This window comes from Motacilla alba, chromosome 5, assembly GCF_015832195.1.
Source record: "Motacilla alba alba isolate MOTALB_02 chromosome 5, Motacilla_alba_V1.0_pri, whole genome shotgun sequence".
NCBI classification, from domain to species: Eukaryota; Metazoa; Chordata; class Aves; order Passeriformes; family Motacillidae; genus Motacilla; species Motacilla alba.
Genome location: NC_052020.1, coordinates 36,995,104 through 37,018,421, shown reverse-complemented (window position 1 = coordinate 37,018,421; position 23,318 = coordinate 36,995,104). Strand labels below are relative to the sequence as shown.

Here is a 23,318-nt window from a genome sequence, read left to right as displayed (position 1 = left end):
GATCTGACCATTTAAACCTTTCTTCTTGGTACTGATTTACTGGCGACACTTACTGGTATAAGGTGTAAAAGAAATACCTTGCACATTTTCTCCTTTTTTCTCATTATCAGCTGCACTTACTTCACTGTACCTCAAATGAGTCAGTGGTACGGAGTGTAACTGAAAGTTATTTTTAAGGAGGCGCTTTATCCATTGCATCCAATAAGGACTAGGCAGAGCTGTAGATGACTCTTTCTCTTTGCACTAAAGGAAGCTTGCAGTTATAAGTAAATTTCTTATTTCTGGGGGCAACACAGTGGTTGGTATGCTGGTTTAAGTGTTCCTGTCTCTGTAAGTCTGGGTTTACATGCAATGTTTTACAACATCCTGTAAGAATGTTAGAACAAGGATGAAAACTTTAAAAATGTATTTTAGGCTGAAATATTTATGCCAATTCAACCTTAAACATGCATACGTTTAGAGATATATGATGATACATTGAATCACTAGAAAGTGTTCCTATAGAACAATAAACTATGAGGATATAAGCATTTTTGCAACTTTATATCTGTGTCCACACTGTAATCTATAAGTTCTATGTGTGAAGGTAGTCTTAGGATTGCCCTTCCCTTTGCTTTTTGTCTAAAAACTTCTTGGATTACAACTGAAATAATTGTTGCTTCTTAATTCATAAGTTTCTGAAACTAGCAATTCTATTCATTCTATCAATGTTTACATTTCCCTCCTCGCTATGAATGCTTAGCAACTGTATGGTAACAATCCAAATAACTTTCCAGCTGTCCTAAGTCTTCCAAAGAGAACAAGACTAACGAAGCACTGGATTTACCACCTTTAAAGTTTGTTTCCTTTAGTTCTGCTCTACATGCATGCTTTATATAAAACAGACATATTTATGAGTGCCTGACTTTTAGGAAATGTAGAAATTCTGTCAGTATCTCACTTTCCCTTGGGTATGAGGCACTCGCATGGGTATTGTGGGCAGTGGTGTCCACCTAGAACATGCCTGTCCCTGGATCTGTGGGAGAAGGGAGAATGATCATTTGGGCTTGAGCCTGAGGAACTTTCAGAGGACTTCCCTGGAGTATAGCATTCCCCAAGGACTATATTCTGTGGCTGTGATGTAGTATGGTTGGCTTCCCTCCAGATGTAGGACTCAGCAGGCTTGGAGCATCCTGTAAAAGTTCAAAATCCAAACTGAAGCTTGCTTTGTACGCAGAGCAAGCCACCAGCTAACTCCAGCCCTGGTCTACCTTGGCTGAAGTGGTCTGAGCATGAGCAGAAGCATCGTGGTGGGGCTGTTCCACCTGTACACACCGTGACTCACATGACTCTGTGCTGTCAACCGCGGAGACATCCAGAGTATTTTTCAGCCAGCTACTCTCTCCTTCCAATTCTGCTCTTATCTGGGACCTACCATCAGAAGAGTGCCTGGATAGTTAACCTCTCTGCCTTAGCTTTTAAGGTCTTCTGTGAGACATGAGTAGCAGGACAGAAGAAAATAAGGTGGAGGCCAAAGGAGTCTCATATTAAAGGGATAAGTCAGAATACTGGTCACAGTTGTGAGTCATCATATTTGTCAAATGAATGACTCAAAGAAAATCCAGCATGGTCTGTATTTGATTGAGCAGATGTATATGCTTCAGATTGACTCATCACTGTACACTCTGACTAAATAACCCAGATCAGCTACTGGGCCAACTTCTCTTCATGTGCTCCTCAACAGAAATAGCACTGCATGGAATCATTTCAATCTGCAAGCAGGTTTGTCTAATGTCAGTATTAGTGACAAAAAACCCCACAAAAACCAAAACCGAACAAACAAACAAGTTGGGACTGTACAGTCATATAATAAAATCATAAAGCAACATCCTTGAAATTATTTGTTCTACTCATCAACTAGACAGGTGTTCAATGTAAGAAATTCAAATAAGATGAATGCAAACTTAGTAAATGGTAGGTTAGTATTATTCACCTTGAGAGTTTCCAATCTTAAATTTGACTGTACAAAGAATATCTTAATCATACAGATCTAGGTTTCAAGCACATTGATTCAGGATATTTAAGTCTATTGTAAAATGTCATATATTGCTCTAGTAGTGACAATGTGCATATGTAGCAAAAATTAGCAAATCTGCCCATCATTCAGTCATTCATTCAAAATCCTTAATCAGGCATCATTCATTCTAAATATTAGTTAGCAATAGAAATTCAGCATATTTTAGTGTAAGAAAATTACAGTAGTGTCAATACTCTGTATCCTGAGCACTACAACTATAAGAGAGAAAATGCAGTAGCTATCCTCTCAGAGTTTAAGCTGGTTTCCGAGACACTATTAGGAAATGAACAGTGGTTTCACAACATCATTTTATCATTTTGTAACCAGGTTAGAGGCCAATCATACATGGTCATTGCTGTAAAGTAGATAAGGTCAGAGTTCCTCCCCACAAGTATAAAGTTACCAGCTTAAATACCTCTAATAGTATTTTCTGAGAGAGAAAAAATAGGATATCATTAAACTTTAAAGGAACGTGTCTCTTAATTTCTAGAGTTGCACAGATATTAAACATGCAATATCTGTTAAAAGTAGTGAGAACCAAATGTTCTCACTACCAAAAGTAGTGAGAACCAAATCCTATTAAACTGTGAAAAAAAATTAAGAACGTGGAATGCTTTTCCACAGAATGAATCCAATTATATATGAAACATCCCAGTGCTTCCCGAGGGCTTTGTGGAGGGATGGGTTCTGCTGTACTGGGTGTTATTTAAGCTCAACAAGAACCAAAGCAGACTCTGGCCATGACTTACTGCCCTCTATGATAGCAACAGACCCAACAATTATGCTTGCATTTGCAACTGTGGAATGCCTGTCTTAAGGTTATTAATAAACTACCAAAAATTGTGACCACACCAAAAATTCGCTGTCAACAGGGATTGATTCTTTACCTTTATTTGTGACTCGTGAAAGCAACAAAGTAATGAATGCATCCAGCAGCTGCAGAATAAGGAACCTCCTGTTCTTGTGATTACAGAACTACTTTAAAAGTATGTTGAAATATAACTGCACCAGAATGAAAGAAAGATATTTTAAATGTGTTGTGAAAAATCATGTGTATTTCTTCCGTGGTTTCTTTTTTTGACTGAAGAATGTTATTTATAAGTGAATATGTTATTAAACACTGAACATAGTGCTTTACAGCCAGTAAAAGACAATAGACCAAATGTTACTATTACCCACAGCTGGAGTGGATTGATAAAACTAGCACATTGTCTTTGCTCACACAGTTTAAAGTCTAAATAAAGATATATGATCAAAAGAGTGAATTGACTTAGCAAGGTGACAGAGAAAGGGCAAAAGATGGAAAAAAAAAGCTATATCAGTAAGTTATAAAATGCATAACTGGATAAATATTTTGCTGGGTGCCCTAAGCTTTAAAAAAGTGATCTATGGTTAATGTTAACATTACAGAAATTAAGGATTTTCACAACAGCATTTGGAATGGAAAGGGATGACACTAGTCCCCCAAAATCTACTCAGTGCATTAAAATGAGTAAATGCTTGCATATATGTTATATTTCTCCCTTTATATATGATCCAGTAAACTGGGAAAAAGGCAGGTGTCATTGCTATCATGTCATTTGACAGAAGAACTTACTAGCAATCTATCATTTACACATTTTCACATTTATCTTTTCAACCATATGTTTTTTTACAAAAATTAGAGTTGAGAACCTAGCATACCATTCAAGGTCCAAGGATGTTCTTCATGAAGACATCTAATTATTTTTTTCTGTAACTTCAGCAAAACCTTGAGAGAACAAAGTGGCAACTTTGGGGAAAAAAAATAAAAAGAACAAAAAAAGCAAGAGAGCTAGTGGCTAAACACACTGCACATAATACTCTCCAAGTTGCATGATAATATAGGTAAAACTGAGTAAAAATTCTCCTTTTGCACTGTTCCAGGTATATGATTTGGACAAGTATTAGTTATTCCAACATAAATTCAAGTGTGATTTTTAAACTGACAACCCTTTTGTAAAATATTGCATGTGCTCTACTTTTTCCAGAATAACAACAATCACATATGGAGTTATTTTGTAATGGACATAGTTGAATAAAACTTTTGGAGCATCTTTGTGTAAAGCAGCTCCTGGTAGTTTAGAGAGGGAAAGAAATAGGATAAGGAGATGAATCTGTAATACTGGAAGGATCCAGAGAAAAGAAATTTTAAAATATTTCAAATTGTGGGGAGCTTTGAAGGAGCAGCTGGGCAGGGGTGGGGGAGGCTGCCCCAACCTAGGTTGACTCTGTCCCTAGGAAATTGTTCCACCCTTGCAAAGCATAGAGACCAAGTGTTTTATAAGATTTTTTGTTCCAAATACAACTATTTTTAAAGGTCTGTGAGTGAGAGCTGCAATCTCCCTGACTAGGGAACTATGTTTAATATATCTGTTAGCGTATAAGTCATCTTCTAAAAGGAAAGCATCTTCATTTTGCTGTTTTGTGGTAAAATCCACATAACAAGCCCACTGAATGTCACCAATCATCCCATTCCTGCATCTTGAATTAAAACTACTCTCAGTAATTTGTAAAAAAGTCCCAAATTATTGTGAAGACTCCACATTTGTGTTAAAATAGAAGAAATATTCCTGTGGAAGGAAAGTAAGCTTTTTCTGATGTTTCAGAAATATTTTATGTTGATTTCTCAATGCCCACTTAGTAGACATTTAGCTGGCATCATAAAAACCTGTTCTAGGTCCTGCTGACCTTATTGGAAGAAGAACCAGAGCCTGGATTTGTAGATTTTAAAGAACAAAGGTGAAAACTAAATGAACTGCTCCTCTCTGTCCTAAGAACACAATAACACAGTGCAGCCCTATTACTCAGTGAGGATCTGTTCTCTGGAAAATCACCGAGGGAATAATGAGGGGGGAAGAACACGAGGACGAGGAAAAGGTGAGAAGAAAAGAGAAAGAGGGCAAGAGAGAGCAAAGAGGAAAAGGGAATTTGCTTTTGATGTCACAGTTCTATCAGCTCATGCATTTTTCATGGATACCAACTAGTGCTAAAATAATGCTGTGCTGACAATATAAGCATGAAAAAAAAGCAGCCAGGTTCCCAAACATCATGATACTGTCTTAAAAATAATAAGATTTACAAAAATGTGTAAGTCAAAGCTTTCTTTCCCTTCTAATTCATAAGCCTTTTGGGGCTGCATATTCCAGCACTTCTCTCAAATTTGAGATTTATTATTTTTAAGGTGACCTGAGGTTCCAATTTAATTGCATCTGCTGAAGAGCTTAAAACAAAGCTAAGTGTTGCAAAATCGCTGCAACCCCAAGAGCTGGCAACAGTAAATGTCATAAGCATGGTGTACTATACAGTTTTGAGGCAAAGTTGACTAAAAATTACCAGATGTTATATAGAAGTGCATTAATTCAAGTAGCATTTGTGCCCTTTGCTAGAAAGAAAATAAAAAAACTGAAAGGGAAGCCAGCTGGTAAATGAAAATAAACTGGTAGGACTAAGGAGTTAACCTGGTTTGCAGTTCAAGCTTTGTAAACTTAATTTGAGGAAGTGAACATTAACATTTTTCAGTGCTTTTGATTAAAACCTCACCCTTTTAAAATAAAGTAATTAATGGATTGTATACATACATTCTTTTAGGTTTTAGTCACACGTGCTACAGCAGCGCCGATTGCTGCCTTTACTTGCAAAAGAAGAAAAACCATGCACAGGTGCAGGAAACAGCAGTGGACCTTTATTTGCAAGAACGGCATTTTCAGTTGTTGAATTATTTAGGTATCAGCCTTCAGATATTAATAGTTCTAAGGACTTTCTACAGTTACTCTGTAGATTTTTTTATATAAACACTACACTTAGTTCTGATTAATTACAATGGATGTGGACTTTCTGTGTTTTTTGTCTTCCAACCTGGCTAGCACTCTTAGGAACGCAATTAATTTAATACTCCAGTTTTAATTACCAATGACACTGGAAATGCATTAGTGTTAAGAAAAAAAAAGTCATAAAAAGTGAATACATTAATGAAACCATTTAATGACATTTTCGCTGAACTGGAAGCAAAAGCAATGTTAGGGGGCCCACGTACAACCCTCATGCTCATCTTAATCATATACAATCGCGCTTTCGGCAAAATACACCCGTACGCCCCCGCCCGCGCCGATAGCACTGTGGCTCGGGGGCTGTAACTGAGAGAGCAACGTGCCCGGCCCTGCACTGTCAAACGCCGAAATCCGCTGCGAATCAGCCCCGCGGGAGACGCGCCGGGGCCCCTGCTCGCAGGGCAGGTACGAAGGGCAGAGAGGGGGTGGCTCCGGGGCCGAGCGGCGGCTCCCTCCGGGGCCGGCGGTCTCACAGCTGCTCGGCGGCCCCGCGGCACCGGCTGCTGACGCCGCTGGCGGAGGCGCGGGCGGGCAGCCCCGCACGCCGCCCCGCCGAGCCGTGACCGCCGTGCCAGGGTCGCCGCGCTCAAGCCGCCCGCAGCCCGGGCCGGCCCGGCCGCAGCGCCGCGCCGAGAGAGCCGCCTTCCCCCCCCGGCAGCCGGGCTGGGCGCAACCCCCGCACCGGAGGTCTCCGGCTGATAATTCAAAAATGGAGGATGCGCCCTCTCAGCCATTAATTAATAATGTAGCTCGCTGTCTTCCTGTGTGACACACGCTGGAAGGCACCGAGCGGCCAATAAAGATGTAGGGGAGAGCAGGGCAAGGCTCCTCCCCGCAGCTCTTCCTGATTGAGGGCTTGAAGAAGTAGATCAAAAACTTCCCAGGAGCCGGCGGGGGGGTGGGGGGGGGGGTTGAGGAAAGGGAAGAAACGCGGCGAGGGGGACCGCGCTCCGCACCGACCGACAGTGAGCGGAGCCTGCGGCCGCACCAGGTGGGCAGGAGGGGAGGGAGCCCCGCAGCCCCCCGCTGGACAGGCCGGAGGCCGGGCTGCCCCCCGCGCCGCGGCCGCGCTGTCCCGCGGCGGTGGAGCCCGGCAGCCGCTGGGCCGGGGCGAGGCGCGGGGCGGGAAGGGCGAGGACCCCAGTTAGGCAGCGACCCGGCAGGAAGGGACGGAGGAAGATAAGTGGTCGGCGCTGCCCCTCCTGGGTGTTTGCTTTGCGGAGGGGAGGAGGAGGCGGAGGCGGCGGGGGAGTGGAAGTTGGTGTCCGGCCCGGCGTGTGTGGGTCAGAGGCGGGGGAAAGGGGGTGACCCGGAGGCAGGGGCGCCGCAGGAGACAAAGCGCGGCCGGGGTATCCCCGAGCCGAGCACGTTGCGCGGCTGGCGCGGGGGTTGCCGCCTCCGCCCGCCGCTCGGCGTCATGGCCCCATTGTGAGGCGGGCGGAGGCGGAGGAAGGTGCCGCCGTTGGTCCGCGCGCAGTCCCAGGCAGGCAACGGCGTGTCGGGCACACAAAAGGCTCCGCCGAGCCGCCACCGCCGCTCCTGCTCGCTCCTGCCTTGGCTCCCCCGGGAGGAGGGACACGCCGGGCCCGCTCCCTCCTCCCCGGGCTGGTGGGCGCCTCTGCTTCGTTTAATCCCTCCGTGTTTTTTATTCTCCCCCGTACGCCCTGAAGCCGATCCTGGGGCAGGAAGAGAGCCGGGAGCGGGGCGATGCCGCTGTTGCACCGAAAGCCCTTCGTGAGGGTGAAGCCCCCCGCCGACCTCCGGCCGGACGAGCGTGTTTTCTACTGCAGGGTCACTAACGAGATCTTCAGGAACTACGAGTAAGAAACAGCCCCGTGTCGGTGTCCGCGTCCCTACGTCCGTCTTGCACTCCCCCGCCAACCCCCCCGCGCTCCGGCGGCGGCGGGCGGGGAGCGGCTGGAGCCCCCGAGGACTCTGACACCTGGGCGGGCAGGGAGGGAGGAAAGGGGATTCCCCGGATCGCTGCGGGGAGCCTTGCCGGGGGGTGTGAGTGGGGGACCGCGGCTGGCGCCGAGCCTGTGCCCTCGCGAGGGCGATGGGGGAAGAGAGGGCGGGTCTCTCGCCTGGGGCAGGGATTCCCCCTGCCCCTCCTCGGCGGGGGTACCCCGCAGCCCACTTCACCCTCGGGGAAGGAAGACAGCCGGCTCCTTCCCCCCTCCTCCTCTCGCTCCTTCTGCGGTGTCGCCCCTGCCGGGGAAGTGAAAGTTGCGCGTGTGGGAGGCGGCGGGCGGCAACGAGCGTCTGCCGGGCTCGGGCTCGGGCTCTCCCTCCCGTCCGCCCCCGCCGGCAGCCGCGTGTCGGCGGCGCAGGGCGCTAGGCCGCCCCGCGGAAGGGGCCGCGCAGGCCCCGCGTTCAGCCGGCGCAGCGGGGCCGCCCGCCCGGCGTGTGCCGGTGCCCTATTGTTGTGCTGACGGCCGGGCGGGGGGCACTGTTTGCCGGGCCCGCTGGGCTCCTCCGGGCTGGGCTCCCCGGCCGGCTCCCGCCGCGGTTAACCCCTTGCTGCCGGCCCTCGCCGCGCCGCCCAGGGCCGCGCTCGCCCCGCCTCCGCGGGGAGCTGCCGGCTGATCCGGTTGGAAATGGCCGGCGGGGGAGCGCGGCGCGGGCGCGGGGTCGCTGCACCTGTCCGGCGGAGTAGGGGTCCCGCCGCCGGAGCCCTCCTGTGCCGGCTGGGCGGGCGGGCGGCACAGCCGGGGGTTAAACCCGCCTGAAGCCCAGCGAGCGCACCTGTCACCTTAGGAGCTTTTTTTTCTAGTCAGGCTTTTATCGCTCTCCCCATCCTTTATATATATATATATACATATATATTTAATTTTTTTTTCTTTTTCCCGCGTGTACAAAGCTGAACAGGATAGGTGAAATTCCCGTTAACGAGTGAAGGCGGATGGCACGGGTAGTCCCGAACTTGCAGCCACTCGTAAGAACAATGGACAGAAAGTATTAAGCAAGACGTTTTTCAAAAGCCGATAAATTACGGTTTTTCACCACCGGTCTGATCCAGCAACATTCCCACCTACAAAAGGCCCCCACATCCAAACTATTTTTTTTAAGATGTGCAGACTAACGAGGTTAAATCTAAAATGCTTTTCGTTTGCAACATATGAAATAAAAGCACACCTAAATCTTGTTCATGTTTAGACTTGTTTTTGTTGTTCAAATACACTTCACTTAATAAAATTTTAAAGAAGCTGGATTAGGTAACTTTGAAGGGTAATGCCTTACTGTTCCCTGAACTATATACTCTTGGGTTGCTGATTATGTTGTTGGGAGTTCTATAAGGAGTATTTTCCTTATAGGGAGTGTAAGAACCTAACAAGGGAGAGGTGACAGCCTCCTGTTTCTGTAGGAATTAAGTCTCCCTCCCCCAGCTTCTGATATTGCTTTGCTTATTGATATTGAATTGCTTATTCTGATAAGCTGCTTTTCTGGTTACAATTATTATCACATCATTAGGTGACTCTAATGTATTTGTTGATACTGGGAAAATTTGTTGACACAGGGAAATATGTTTCAGGTAGATGTAGTTTTACTAAAATTTCAGTATGAAAAGTATCCTTTTAAAATGTCTGTCCTCAGAATGTGTGGTGACTATTTGAAGTATTCTGACAGGCTTATTTATACTTCTGAGGTGTTGTCAATAAGTATGAAAGACCAAATTCCTTGCTTAACCAAAGTTCATGAATTAAGGAGTAAATTTAGCTGTGTTCACACAGGCGATCCCTAGAAATGTCAGTAGGTAGTTAGCTGAGAGGTCAGGCCTTAGAATGTGGCATTTGGGAAGACTCTACAGAAAACTCTGCTATGCTTTTTTTTTTTTTTTTTTTTTTTATATGGAGGGGTGTGTGTTTTTTGGTAATGGGTTTGTTTTTTGTTGTTTTTGTTTTCTGGTCCTTTTTGTTAGGTTGGCTAAAATTGGTGCATTGGATTGGAAAATGTAGTACTTTCTTTACCTAGCGAAGTGTTCTGGCACAGATGGGTTGTGAGTTTAGGTTACTGTCAGTTGTGGCATAATCTGCTGGAGAACATAAGGTTGGTCATCTTTTAGACAGTTTTAAAGATGCTGATCCTTGTCTCTGCTGATTGATAATGCCTTCTGAAAACAATATTACCTATTTCATTGCCTAAGCAAGGGCAATTAGATTAATAGGGATAGGGAGGGCCCACTTCTTAAAAATTGTATTAGCTGTTTCATGAAAGAAAGCCATTGTCTAAGTCAGACTTCTCTGAATCTACTATTTGAGGGGAGAATTTAAGAATTACGGAGTCCGACTAGATGAAGAGGGCTGTACGGATATATATGATCATCTGAATTCACCCCCTACATCAACTGTATGAATGCTTTTAACTAGTACAAACAGTTAAGACAAACTGGTTTTGTGTTTGTTTTCTGTTGAGTTGTTTGGTGGGTTTTTTTGGCAGAGCACAAACTTAGTGGTGAAAAGCTGCTTTCATGCATGTGTCAGCTTTAGTAGAGTTGATTAGAAATCATACGTTAGTATTACTCTTTTCTATATAAGATATGGTTATACTAATATGAGAAGAATTTGGCAAGACTAGTATTTTGTAAAGTGACTTTCCTGTAAAGAATGTATTTCCTCTTTAATTCGAAATACAATCACATAATTTTGTAATCCTTTCAGAAGGGGGAGTCACATCCAGTTATATTTATCCTTAGTAACAGAAACTGGCAAAGCTGATGTTTTCCATGCTTGGTTATATTTCTGGTTAGAGGGACAGACCAGCAAGGAGAATCTGTGGGGTCAAAGTAGGAAAATCAAGTACAGATGTGCATGAGATATATGGAATGCATGAAAAACATATTGAACCAGTGGGATGTTATCACCAGTCTTTGACACCTTGTCTGTGAAAGTTAAAAGCTGACATAGATGTGCAGAGAAAGCTACTATTAAAGTGTGGGAAGTCTTGTATATGAAGATAGTTTGAAAAAGACAATGATGAGTAGTATAGACACAGTCATAGGAATGTTTCTCATTCAAGAACATGAGAGGAGAAGGAAGAGCCATTTCTCCTCATCTTCAAAACTTAGAGAAACTTCTTTACAGGTTGGCCTGTAGAGTTCTTGGTTACAGTCAAATAGAGATCTTTCAAAAGGCTTTTTAAGTGCCCTTAGTTAAATTAGGTGAATTTTCCTGTTTTCTTGGAGAGAAACTCATCACTTTCAATGTATACCTTAATGCATAATTAACCTACAAATATTAAGGAATAAATGTATTTATGATGGGTTTTTTGTTTGTTTTGTGCATTAATTGTAATGCAAGTTCTTGACTACTTCTGGAGACCAAGAGTAAAAGAAAACACTGATCCAGAATGGCAGAGTTAGTCTCCTCTGATTACCCTCCTGTGGTACACCAAATTACTTGTTTTAACATATGCTAAGAAAATGAATGGAAGTAAATATTTGTAATAAATGCTCTTGAAGTACACTAAAAATATAGTTGATCTTAAAATCAAGAGAAATATTTGGTTAGTTCAAGAAAAAGCCAGCCAGTAATTTCTAGGCTGATTTTTATATCCATTGCAAATGCAGTCAGCACAGAGATTGCAAGTAATTTGTTTCGTGCTTCTGTTAATTACCTGCCTCCTATCAAATACCTACTGAGTAGTGGCATTAAACTACTACTCAGTGATTTGCTGATAATTTTACAGTTTGCCTTACCTTGCATAGAAAACCGACTAATTAAATGAAAAGAGGCACCCAGCTGAGAAGTTGGTGTTAATTACAACTGCAAAGACAAATCAGTTTTTTGTCCACGCTGCTCGAGTAGTTGACCTGATGTGGACATCACTAAGGTGCTGAAGTTGCATTTGACTTCTCAAATGCAGATGCACCCATGCAAATGACCTTTGTGATTGTGTTTTGTATGAACTTCTTCCTCCATGTTGCCAAGAGCCACAGAGGTCTTGAACCAGCAAGGAAGCCCCAGAAACCATAATACCCTAGATAAAGACACAGGTAATGCTTGAGATGTGATGTAGCAGCAGATGCTCTTGCTGTTGTGAAGTTAAGTTGAATGTAGGATATGATCAAGGGCATTATTACCCTTCAAGTAAAGGGAAGGGGTATCACTGCTGCTGCTGCTGCCATTCCTTGGTTTGGTAGCTGTTGTGTCTTCTTTGTCAAGTGTTCTGTGATAACAGATGTGCCCTGGAGAGAGACAGGGACAGAAGGAGTATATTTAGTGGTATACTGTGGGATTTTGTTTTCTCTCAAACCAAGTTAAAGTGAGATCCTTAAAACATTGCAGTGAAACTCTGCTAACAGACTAAGCCACAGATGGTTTTGATGCACTGTAGGTAAAGATAGCTAAATAATGCTTTCAGAATGGAATGTAGCTTTTTTTCACACTATTTTTTTTCTTCCCTGTAAACTCATAAGGGAAAAATCCACACAAAACAAAAGAGGAAATGAGGGAGAATGAAACTAGGTACACAAAATATGCTCATATGTAAATGGAACATACTTTCTTCAAATATGTTTCAGTTAAAGTAATCTTAGCATTTTGTACTTGTAATAATCATGGATTAGGAATTTTTAGAAGGAGGCTTGTTGACTGGGATTTTAATTTTTTTCTTGTTGTTGTTGTTTTTTAATTTTTTTTCTCCTCTAAGTTCAATGCTGCTGCTTTAAATAGCATGACTGCCCAGTGTCCCCTCACAAAGAATAACAGCAGCTCTTAAAGGGACACTGTCTCTGTCTCTCCCTTGCTCTCTGATGCCTCCTTGACTTTTTTTTTTTTAACTTTCATAATTAAAAAAAAATTATATTCTGGTACATTTTTTAGTAACTCTTTAGAGTGTTTTTGTATTTCCTGGCTAAAGATAGTTATCAAGAGCCTCTTGGGTAAGTGAGACACAAAAATATATGTAGAAACACAGCTGAATGAAGATTGAAGTAAGTGCTACTTTATCCATTGAATATCCATCCACAAAACTTACTTATTCTAATAGAGAAATATTGAAATGTAGGGCAGGACAAGACCTGAAGAGATCACATTTGATCTATTCTATCACCTCACAAAAAAAACCCCAGTCCCAACTCATGAAACAGATTTTTGTCTAACCTGTTCTTTAATATGTTTAAATACATATAATACACAATAAAGATGCACAAAGAATGACTGACAGCCATCTGTTCTTCATATCTTGAAGAATAGTTCATCTAATTCTCTCTCCTTTGTTCTTGTCCTTTTTGTCTTTCGAGTAAACAGGCCCACATTATCCATATACTGTCAAATAAATTAAGTAGATAGCAGGATAGCAGATGATGTAAAAATCTGAAATTCTGTAGCTACTAAATATTATGCAGATAATTTATCTGTCCCTCCCTCTTGTCCTTTTCCCCTTCTTGCAGCTGATGGTTCTTCCTAAAGCATATCTTGCTCAGAGGAATCCTATGCTCATACAGAAAGGATTATCTGAGCCAAGACCCTTCATTGTCCTCAATCTGAAATTTCCATTTTCATTTACAAAATGTTATGGTTCATCTGTCCATCTGCAGTGAACACTGTCATCTGCATCAGTGTCACCGATGAACATTTGCCAGCTTGGGTTTACAGGGAGACTGCAAGAAAAAACTCATTGTGAACTGTCCAGTTCTCTTAACCTCATTACTAGAAATTATTTGAACAGGTCTGTCCTTTTAAAGATGGGAACACTGGTTTAGTTTTGGGTTTTTTGTGGAAGGACTGAAATAAAACTTCAGTGTAGTTATATCATGTAGCATGCAGTTCACTGAAAGTACTGTGTGCTTTGAAATAGCTATGTTGGACTGATAAAGACAAAACAAACCTTGGTTTGTCATGTGTATTCAGCAGTTATCAATACTAGTCCGTTAATATTTGTAAAGGCAAGTAAAAGCATTGTCTGAACCAGGGCATATTGAAAGATTGCTTTGCTGTCTGATCACTGATCCATAGTATATGATACGTTTTAACATGGCTTTGTGAATAGATGCATCATCTACTTCATTTAGAAAATGTTTTTATAAGCTGCTGTTATTCTGACACCTGTCAAAAATGGACAGATTTTGACTAATGAAAGCTCTTCATTCTTGACTCCAATATAATAGCTAGTAAGCAAGCAGTAACAACAATGCAATTTTAGCCTTAATTGGAAATGTGTGGAAGGAGGAGAATCAATATTTACTAATGGAACAAGGGAGGAAAAGAATCTGTAGGAAAAAATCTATCAGTGCTTTTTTGTAAGAGCTATGCAAACAGTGAAGGAATAAAAACTATTTAGAGAACTACTTGACATTAATTTTTTACCTCTCCCATCTTTTAGTTTGTGAGTTAAGGCACTCAAAATCTGGAACTTAGTCAAGTTGCAACATGTTTCTGTGATCTTAAAGTTATTTCGTGTTTGTACAGTTTTAGGTGCTCATCTTACAAATTTGTGGAAATGGGGGAGATGCGAGTATGATATGACACCTATTAAACTCAGTGTGATTATTATTATGCAAAAGGCTTCTTATACATTAATATTTGTTTGCAGCATTTCTAGGTCTTGATTCTCTTACTGTAGTCTGTAATGAGAGGAGACTTTGGTTGTGCAGTAGCAATTTACCATGCCGTAGCTGAAAAATGGCAAATATTTCTTGATATCTACAAACTGTAGAGGAGAAGAGCTGCTTTTGCATTTCACGCTTGTAAAAGATATTTGCAATTTGCTGCTGTATTAACTGTGAGCAAGTTTAAAATGTTAGTTAGAACTCAACTGTTTTCTTTCTTTCTTTCTTCCCCCTTCGACCTTTCTTCCTTTCCAGTGATTTTTTTGAGCGCACCATTCTGTGCAACAGCCTTGTGTGGAGCTGTGCTGTCACAGGTAAACCAGGACTCACATATCAGGAAGCTCTGGAATCAGAGAAGAAAGCCAGACATAATCTTCAGAGTTTTCCAGAAGCACTCATCATTCCAGTTCTGTACTTGGCCACCCTTACCCATCGCACCCGACTTCATGAGATCTGTGATGAAATCTTCGCTTATGTCAAGGATCGGTATTTTGTTGATGAAACAGTGGAAGTACTTAGAAATAATGGTGCAAGGTAAGTATATTTAAAAATACTTATTTTTGTTTGTGTGTGCATTTTTGAACCCAAACGCCAGAGTAATAAACTCCATCAAACAAATACATTCAAGTGAGGTGTGATGCTTCAGCTGGCGATACTGTTACTGCGATTCCCTGCTTTAAGTAAGAGCAGGATTGTGTTGCTGTGCTTGATTCCTTCCCTTAGCTTTGAAGCAGCTGGGGAGATATGACAGTGCTCTCAGGTCTTGACGCTGCATGTTTTTTGGTCTGTGTGGTGGATTTGCAAAGGAATGTTTTGTTGGTTTTTCGGTATAAGAAAGGTGGGTTGTTTGTAGAATAAGATTTAATGAGAAATTAGAGGAAGGTACGAATTTAAAAAACACACAACAGTTTTGATGAATCATTCAAAATTAATGGTCAAACTACTAAAAGCTTAAAATAATTGATAAATGTTGGATTTCTACTTCTTAGGTAGTGCAAAAATTGTGATTGCATTATCAGTGAAGTTGGGAATTAATTGTATAATGTTTATAATAGTTGATCATGTAAAATTTAGGTTGATAGGGGTTTCTTCCCACTCAGGGTTACTGTTATACTTACTTACTGTTATACTGCTGTATTTACTGCAAATGTTTTTATTGTCATCTTAGACTGATTAAAACCTTGGAAGAATTTTAAGCTTCAGATGAATTCTTTCTCATATCATTGGTACATAGACTCTATAGTATAAATAAGCTTGAGTCTTTCTTTAAAGCAGCTTCTAGGAGAGATCTAGAAAAGGTTCATATTTTGTCTAAATGAGTTTACAATTTTACCTAATTGCGGCTTAAGATGTGAAAAAACATGCTTAGCTTGGATGTACCTGCAGAATGGGTGCTAAAGCCTTTGTGGGTTCAGCTGTTGCTACTGAGGTTTTTGTTGTTTGTAGGGTCATTTTATTTTGCTTTTTTCAGGAGCTAGGTGAGAGCTTACACTTCAGAGTAGAAGGGACTTCTCTGGGTAGTCTGATACTTAGTGCATAGACTGGTGTTTGTTGGGTGATAGGAGTGGGCTGGTTCGAAATGGTTATTAGAGAACAGTTATTCTGTGAGTTTTTGTAGTGGCTGATCCAGATATTATTTATGGCAAATTTTGTACTACACCAGGAAGAAAAATCTTGATGCACTGCAGGAGATAAGTTGTAAGGAAATCGGTATGGTTATGTTCATAAGGTCAGTGCTTAATAGAAAAGCTTTCTTTCTCTTCACTGCTCTATTCTTTATAACCAGTAAAGTGCCAGTCTGCAAACCAGGATGAGAACAACTTCAGTAGGGTTGCTGCCTTCTGTATGGAAAACCTATATCCAAAGTTTGTTTCTCTCTTTCTTATCTTTATACTTGTGAAACAACTAGACTCAGGTTACCACTGGTATTGCAGTTATTTTGCTTAGAGAATAAGATGTTTGATTGTTTCATTTACTTATTTAGAAACCTGAATGTTATGAACTGTCGTTATTGTTCAGGTGTTCTTTTTCTTTTGCTCAATGAAATGCCTTAGTATCTTCAGATGTAGAAAACAGTTTCCAAAATAACAGCAAAAAAAAATTATTGTTCCTCTAAAAGTTTTTTTCCCTCAAGAATAACACTTTCTATTACTTTTCTAAAATACTTGCATGTGTGCATTGTAGCTTTCCAAAGATGTTTCCAAAGGTAAAGCTGTGATATCACCTTAAGAGAGTGCTGCAGTTTTTTTACCAGCCTTTAATTCAGCCTTCTTCATTACTCGGACTTGTGTTGAGATAAAGACAAAATTGTTAGATGTGTATGTTTTACTTTCACTGATCAGTACATGTATAGGATATAAGCTAAATTTCTTGAGCCTCTGAGATGGGCTGGATACCATTCAAAAGATTTAAAATTTCAAATAAAAATTATTTCCATCAGAAATTAGCCTGCTAGAGATTGTATGTTTTAAACTGCATAGGTATAAATTGATGTAAAATGAAGAATGAAAAGCTTGCCTTAGCTGATTGTATGCCACTGATATTGTAGACAAAGGTATAGCAGGGAACTAGTTCCGACCTTTAATGCTAAATCCAGGAAACACTGCAAATAGCATGGTAATGCCGAGGGACTTTTCTGCTCAGAGGTACATAATTAAAGAATACAAAGTGGGAGGAGGTGAGGCGTAGTTATTTGTCTGCCAATTAACAGTTGACTTTGACCTGCATTTTGAAGTACTGCACTGGGGATTAAGTGTACCAACTCACGTTACTTGTACATAATACAGCTTTTCAGCAGAGCTGTTGCATGCGTTTGTCATTTGCAGCTATGTTTTTGTGATCTTTTCTAGAAAAAATGATCACAGTCCATCTATATTGTAACAGCATCCTATGAGAGCAACAGAATTTGGCAGATCATGAAAACCCAGTTGTTTTGTGGCATTGTAAATTCTTCCACTGCTTTTAAAGTTTTTTGCACGTGTAATGTCAGCAGGATTTTTTTGGTTTTCTGAGCTCTGTGCATCATTTAATGCCAAGCCTACTACATAATGCATGTGTAACCAAGGCTTCCTCAAACAATTTAAATACTGACATTTTATAACTCCTGACTTTGCATGTGTAATATTCTTGTAAGATAGATTGCAGCTTTTTAGATTCTGAACAAAATAAGTGTTAGGGAGCCCAAACACTAGAAGGCTTAGCATTTTGGCTTAGTATAAATGTTTTTATCCTTGAGCATATGAAGTTGTCTATAATACTGCAAGAGATGACAGCTGATTTGCAAAGAGAGGACAAGTGCTTTGTTCAGAGTCTAGGAAGATTTGGGTTTTTTGATTGTATGAAACCTGTGTGTTCTGGTTTTTGCAGTGTCTATGTTCCATTACTTTTTCTGGTCTTATGTCTCTTCTGGTTTGTAGCCTTTTGCTATGCTGCTCAGTTTTGAATTTGGCTGATTCTGCCTTGTTACTGAGGTCTGGTAAGAGGAACTCCTGAGTTTGGGATATACTGTCCTCCTCTTGTTTCAGTATGTCTGGTGTCTCCAACAACTGTTGTCAACCAGAAACAAATTGCAGAGAAACCCCCCCCCCCAGTCCTATCATATGCCTTGTTCAGGTGGTCTCTAAAAATTATGAGTGCATTTTGATAATCCGTTAGAAGCAACAATGAGATAATTCTGCTTGCTCTTTAACACTTTCAAATGATGTATTGATTAAAAATGGCCATCTTTCTCGGTTTGTATGTGTCTGACTTTTCTGGCCAAACTGGGGCTGACTTTTCTCCAAAGTGGCAGCTGTGTTATGTTTTCAAAGACAAGGTGCTCAGACTTCAAGTTAAAGATATATAGGAATTGTGTAACAACATTTTCCTAAAACTGCCTTCCCAAAAGACAAAATTACTATTTGAAATATTGGTCAGAAACATTATAGAATAAAAAGAGAAAACTTAATCTAAAATTAAGTTTGAGTTGCTAAAGAATTGAAACCAGTTGACATTGTAAATATTGTTCATTAGAATGTCACATTGCAGTTTATGGAAAGTAGTTTATTGAAAAAGGCATGGAAATTATTTGAGATTTTGTTGGGGGAGGATTACAGCAATATTTCATGTTAGCTGTGGTCAATTAAGATGTAAAATAAGCAGCTAATGTTTTAGCTCACACTTTATTGAAGGAGAGGAAATATGTTGATAACATTACTGGAATCACTTCCTATATTTGGCATTCAGAACTGGAAGTTCAAGACCCATCATGTACTTTTTGGTCTTTTGATTTTCCACAAGGAATAGTGTCTCTTGCAGTAACCTGTCCATTTGTTGCTGTCTTAGTACTGTGTATTATTATTGGTACTTGAAATTTGTGAAATTGATTTTCAACATTTTGACATCTGAAGACAGTTAACTGAAAGTTGAAACTATGTGGTATGGAAGGCCTACCTGAAAATGATAAGGCCTACCAGCTAATGCCTCAGACATACAAAAAAAAAAAAAAAGCCTTTAACAGTTTAACTTGCTCAGAAGTAAGACCTGTTCTTTTCTGCTTGAAGTCAGCAGCATGCTTTTTGGATTTTGCAAATATTTTAATTTGTTGGAGGAAAAACTACATTTAAAGCCCATGTAAACACCCTGTTGTGATTTATCGTCAGTATTCTGAGTCTGGGTGCTATCACGAGAAGTAATATCCTTCTTTATCAGGATATATAAGTGAGCAGTTTGATAATTAGTTAATTAAACTATAAGCTTTTGGTCTGACTTGAGCAGTGAGGAGATCTGACAACTCTACCCCCACTCCTAAAAATAGCTTATGTGGTGATGTCTTCCCTTCCCCATGTGGAGGTTGGGGCACAGCCAATTCTTGTCCATCAGTTAGTATGGCACTTAATTAAAAAGTCAGCCACTTACAGACTGAAATAGATGGCTTAAAGGTCAGTGTGTAAGAAGGAAGAAAATCATACAGAAAGGAATATCTTTTTTTTCATTGAATTTGACCACTAGATGACACCACTGCAAAAGAATACTTGCCTAATGTCTGTGAGCAAGCAACACCAGAATGCTTTTAAAAATGAGCCTACTTACAGAAGTAGTAGATGATGTTCTGTTGGGAAGATTGCTGCATCTGATCATACATTTGAATAGGTTAAGATCCTTTCTCTGCTTTGAATGATCTGATGTTGACAATTGTCAGACTGCAGGAAACAGATAATCAGAGCTCAAACTTCTTTTAACTCATCAATTGTTTCACTGGTGTCCCAGTGCTTTAGGAGTGTTCATTGAGGAGTGGATTAACCATTGCATTAGGCCAATTAAAAGATTTGCATACTGTTTTCATCTCTGTAAGTCTTAACTGGGGCACAGGAAGCATGTTGCTGGTCAAGACTGTGGCTGATAAGGAGTTAGGATGGTGGAAGATAATCCTTGCAAGAGATAAAGTTATAGCTAATTTTCCAACTTTTTTATTCAAACCGGCAAGTTGCTTATATCTATCTGTCTATATCTATATATACCTGTAGTTGTCTTCTGAACACTAGGATGACTTACTATATAATAAGACCACTAGGTAGTGAGTGACAAAGTGTCCTGCATGTTTAGACTAATGAGTTACAGAGAATTTAAATTATTTAAATTATAATTACTAATTGTGTGGCTTTTTAGTGGTAATGCTTAAATGTAAGTTCCTGTATACAAAGGAAGTTTACTACTTTATTTTGAAAGGTGAATTTGAATTCCAGAAGGTATCAAAACTAGCATGGTGTCTGTGAAACAGCATCACTGGTAGTACTGGAGAGCAGCTTACCTATTCATAAAGCAGATACAGTATGCATTTTTTCAGCATAGCTGTTTAAGGATCAATCAACTTCTGGCCTGGAAAAAATGATGTTTAGGGAATTTACATTCCACTGCCCTTAAATCCTCTAGGATGTACATGTAAATTTGTTGACTAATAAATATATTTGTATTTGAGTGGTGGAAGCTATGAGATGATGATATATGGGAAAGAACCTGCAACTCCTTTCTTATAGGTTGTAAAACAGCTGTTACAACAATTGGCACCGCCAGTCTCTGTTAGCTCTCATTCTTACACTCTCTGTTTTATAAATATAAATTCAAAGGTAAAGGCTTTGGTTTGTTTTATTACTTACTTGTTTTTAATCAGTACAATGTTATGAACCAAAGGCTGGGCAGTCAAAATAATACATATACCAGTGTAGTAGTGTCCTAATTCTGCAGGAGACCACTGACACAGCTAGTCTGTACTTGCTCTTGTCCTAAGCAAAACTGTGTTTCTTACTAGTTTCTTTGAAACATACAATCTTAACTATAACTTGACAGACAAATGAAGATGCTAAAACCCGAAGGCAGCAGCTCTTTCTGTGCTTTAGGAAGCAGTTATGTGCATAAAACCTGTCTCCTTGTTGTGTGCTTTTGTTTGTGTGTGCATTAAACAGTATCAGTTAGCTTAGTAAAAGATGTCACTTATTCCTTCAGATCTTGTCTCTTTTTTACCTCTTTAATTACTCTCAAGCATATGAGAACTGTTAGGACGAGGATATGAATGACTGCACTTACTTGACATTTGCTTCTTAAAAACTTCCTAAAAGCTGACAAGACAGAATGGTGCTGTAGCTTTTTGGTGCTTTTTAGCACTTGCTACTACAGCTTCTTGTATTACTCTTATGGACGTTTCTGTATTCAACTAACTTTACATACTGTTAGAAAAAGAGTGCTTTTTTAATTTTGGCATTTGAAAAGCATTACTTTCATTTGTATGTCTTAAAAAGTGAATTTGCTTCTGACTTACTGATCATTGTGGGTTTTATTTTAAAAGTTGGCTTCAGAATGTTGCAATGTCTCATTTGAAACAGCCGTGGGACAGTTGAAACTATCCAAGGGATAGTTTTTGTCTGCTTATCATAAAGCATAAAGAGACACATTTACAACTCATCTGAGCCTTCAGGGTATCTTGTTTTTTTGACCTGAAATGGGGACATAGCTGAATACCAGACTATTATTTCTGTCAGAGTAATTAGTGCCAGCCAGATCAAAAGCTGGTGTGCAGAATGCTCAGTTGAGGAGCTGTGAGAAGTGGTCCCTCCTCTCAGAGCCTCTCTAATGCCAGCCTTGGTTGGATGTAAAGGCCTGCTTGGCATTTGGGAAGAACTTTACTGGGAAGCGCAAGTGCCAATAGTTGTTGGGTCGAGGTTTTTCAGTTGTTATCCTGTAACAGTTTTGGCCTGTTACATAGTGGAGCGCAGATTCTCTTCTCTTGTTTAAATTGTGTTCTTCTACTTCTCCAGCAGTAGTAGATGGAGATACCTGGCCTGTTTTGCAACTCATAATAGCATGTGTATGTGTCTTTGAGTTGCTGAGATGAACGAAAGAATTTGTTCTGCTTTGTTTCAATCTAAAGAGGAAGGGAAAAGGCTGAGGAGTATCAGGGAGTGTGAGAGAAAACAGACTGGTAGAGTCAGATCCTTCAGCCCCTGAGAGAAATGCGGTGGATGGAACCTTGGCAAGAGTCAGAGAAACCCTGACCCTCTCACCATCAGGCAGAAGGGGAAGACTTAAAAGGTATGGTGAATGGAAACAGGTCTCTGCCCAGGGAGACAGGACAATTCCCTCTGCCTCCCTTTCCTTTCCAAGTGCCCTTGCAGAAAATGTGTGAAGCTCTGCAGTATCAGGGTCAGGCACATAATAGTGGGGATGAAGTTCTCTCTTGGAGCTTGCCCAGAACAAGTCAGTCAGCCAGATGGATCACAACTTTGGGTGTTAAGAAAGAAAGAAAGGTGATTGTAGGTGATTCCCTTTGCTGGGAAACTGAGGGCCCCATATGCCTGCTGGACCCATTCCACTCGCAAGTCTGCTGCCTCCCTGGGACTTGGGTAAGGGATGTTATCAGGAGACTCCAGGACTAATTGAGCCCTCTGATTATTACCTACTTTTAGTTGTTGTGCAGGTTGGCAGTGACAACGTTGATGAGAGAAGTCTTATGGCAGTCAAAAAGAACTTCAGGGCACTAGGGCAACACACTGAAAGAACAGGAGCACAGGTGGTGTTTTCCTCAAACCCTTTGGTAGCAGGGTGGAAAATGCTGAAAGGAACAGGAGAACTCACCTGATCAACATGTGGCTTGAAGGCCATCAGTGGTGTTTTGACTTTTGCAATCATGGGGCAGTTTCTATGGCGTCAGGCCTGCTGGATACAAATAGGGTTTGCCTGTCTAAAAGTCCATGAGTTGGCAGGGATGATTGAGAAGGCTTAAAATTAGGTTTGAAAGAGGAAAGGGATAAGACCGGGATTGGCAGAGATGAGCCTGGGTGCAGCTTGCCAGTGTTGGGGGTGAAATCAGTAGCCCAGCTGAAGTGCATCTGTATTATACTGACTCAGAAATGTGTGAGCCGTGTTGGAACATGCAGTCTTAGGGAGATGAGCCAGGGTCTCCTAAGGTACTATAAACCAAATGGGAAACCACCAGAGAATTGTCTCTAAGGAGTTCAGTGGTGTGCTCCTCTAGGAAGGTGACACAGCTGACAGCCCAGCTGAGGGTGCCTTTGCATCAAAGCACACAGCATCAGCAGCAAACAGTAGTTGGAAACCACTTTGCTGCTGGAAAGCTATGACCATGTCTCTATTACTGAAACGTGGTGGGACAAATCCCATGACTGGACTGTGACCATTGATGGCTACAGGCTGTTCAGAAGAGATGGGAGGAAGAGAGGCAGAGGGGTTGCCCCCTACTTCAAGAGGTGGATTGAGTGTAAAGAGTTGTCTCTGATGAACAGCCATGACCAGGTTGAAAGCCTGTGGGTAAAAATCAGACACTGAGACAACAAATGGAAGCAAGTGGCTGGTGACTGCTACAGGTGCCCTGATC

At 41.2% G+C, this 23,318-nt stretch overlaps 1 protein-coding gene across 3 annotated transcripts in view; it reads left to right on the top strand.

Moving 5' to 3' along the window:
* The first annotated feature begins 5,910 nt into the window (after positions 1-5,910).
* BAZ1A (bromodomain adjacent to zinc finger domain 1A) overlaps positions 5,911-23,318 on the top strand; it is a 64,616-nt gene continuing 47,208 nt past the window's right edge. Inside the window, exons 1-3 of one of the 3 annotated variants that reach the window (XM_038137594.1) lie at positions 5,911-6,309; positions 7,575-7,724; positions 14,708-14,986. In XM_038137594.1, coding sequence (XP_037993522.1) covers positions 7,612-7,724; positions 14,708-14,986 — 392 coding nt within the window. In that variant the 5' untranslated portion in view covers positions 5,911-6,309; positions 7,575-7,611. The other 2 variants (XM_038137591.1, XM_038137592.1) reach the window with 2 other exon arrangements.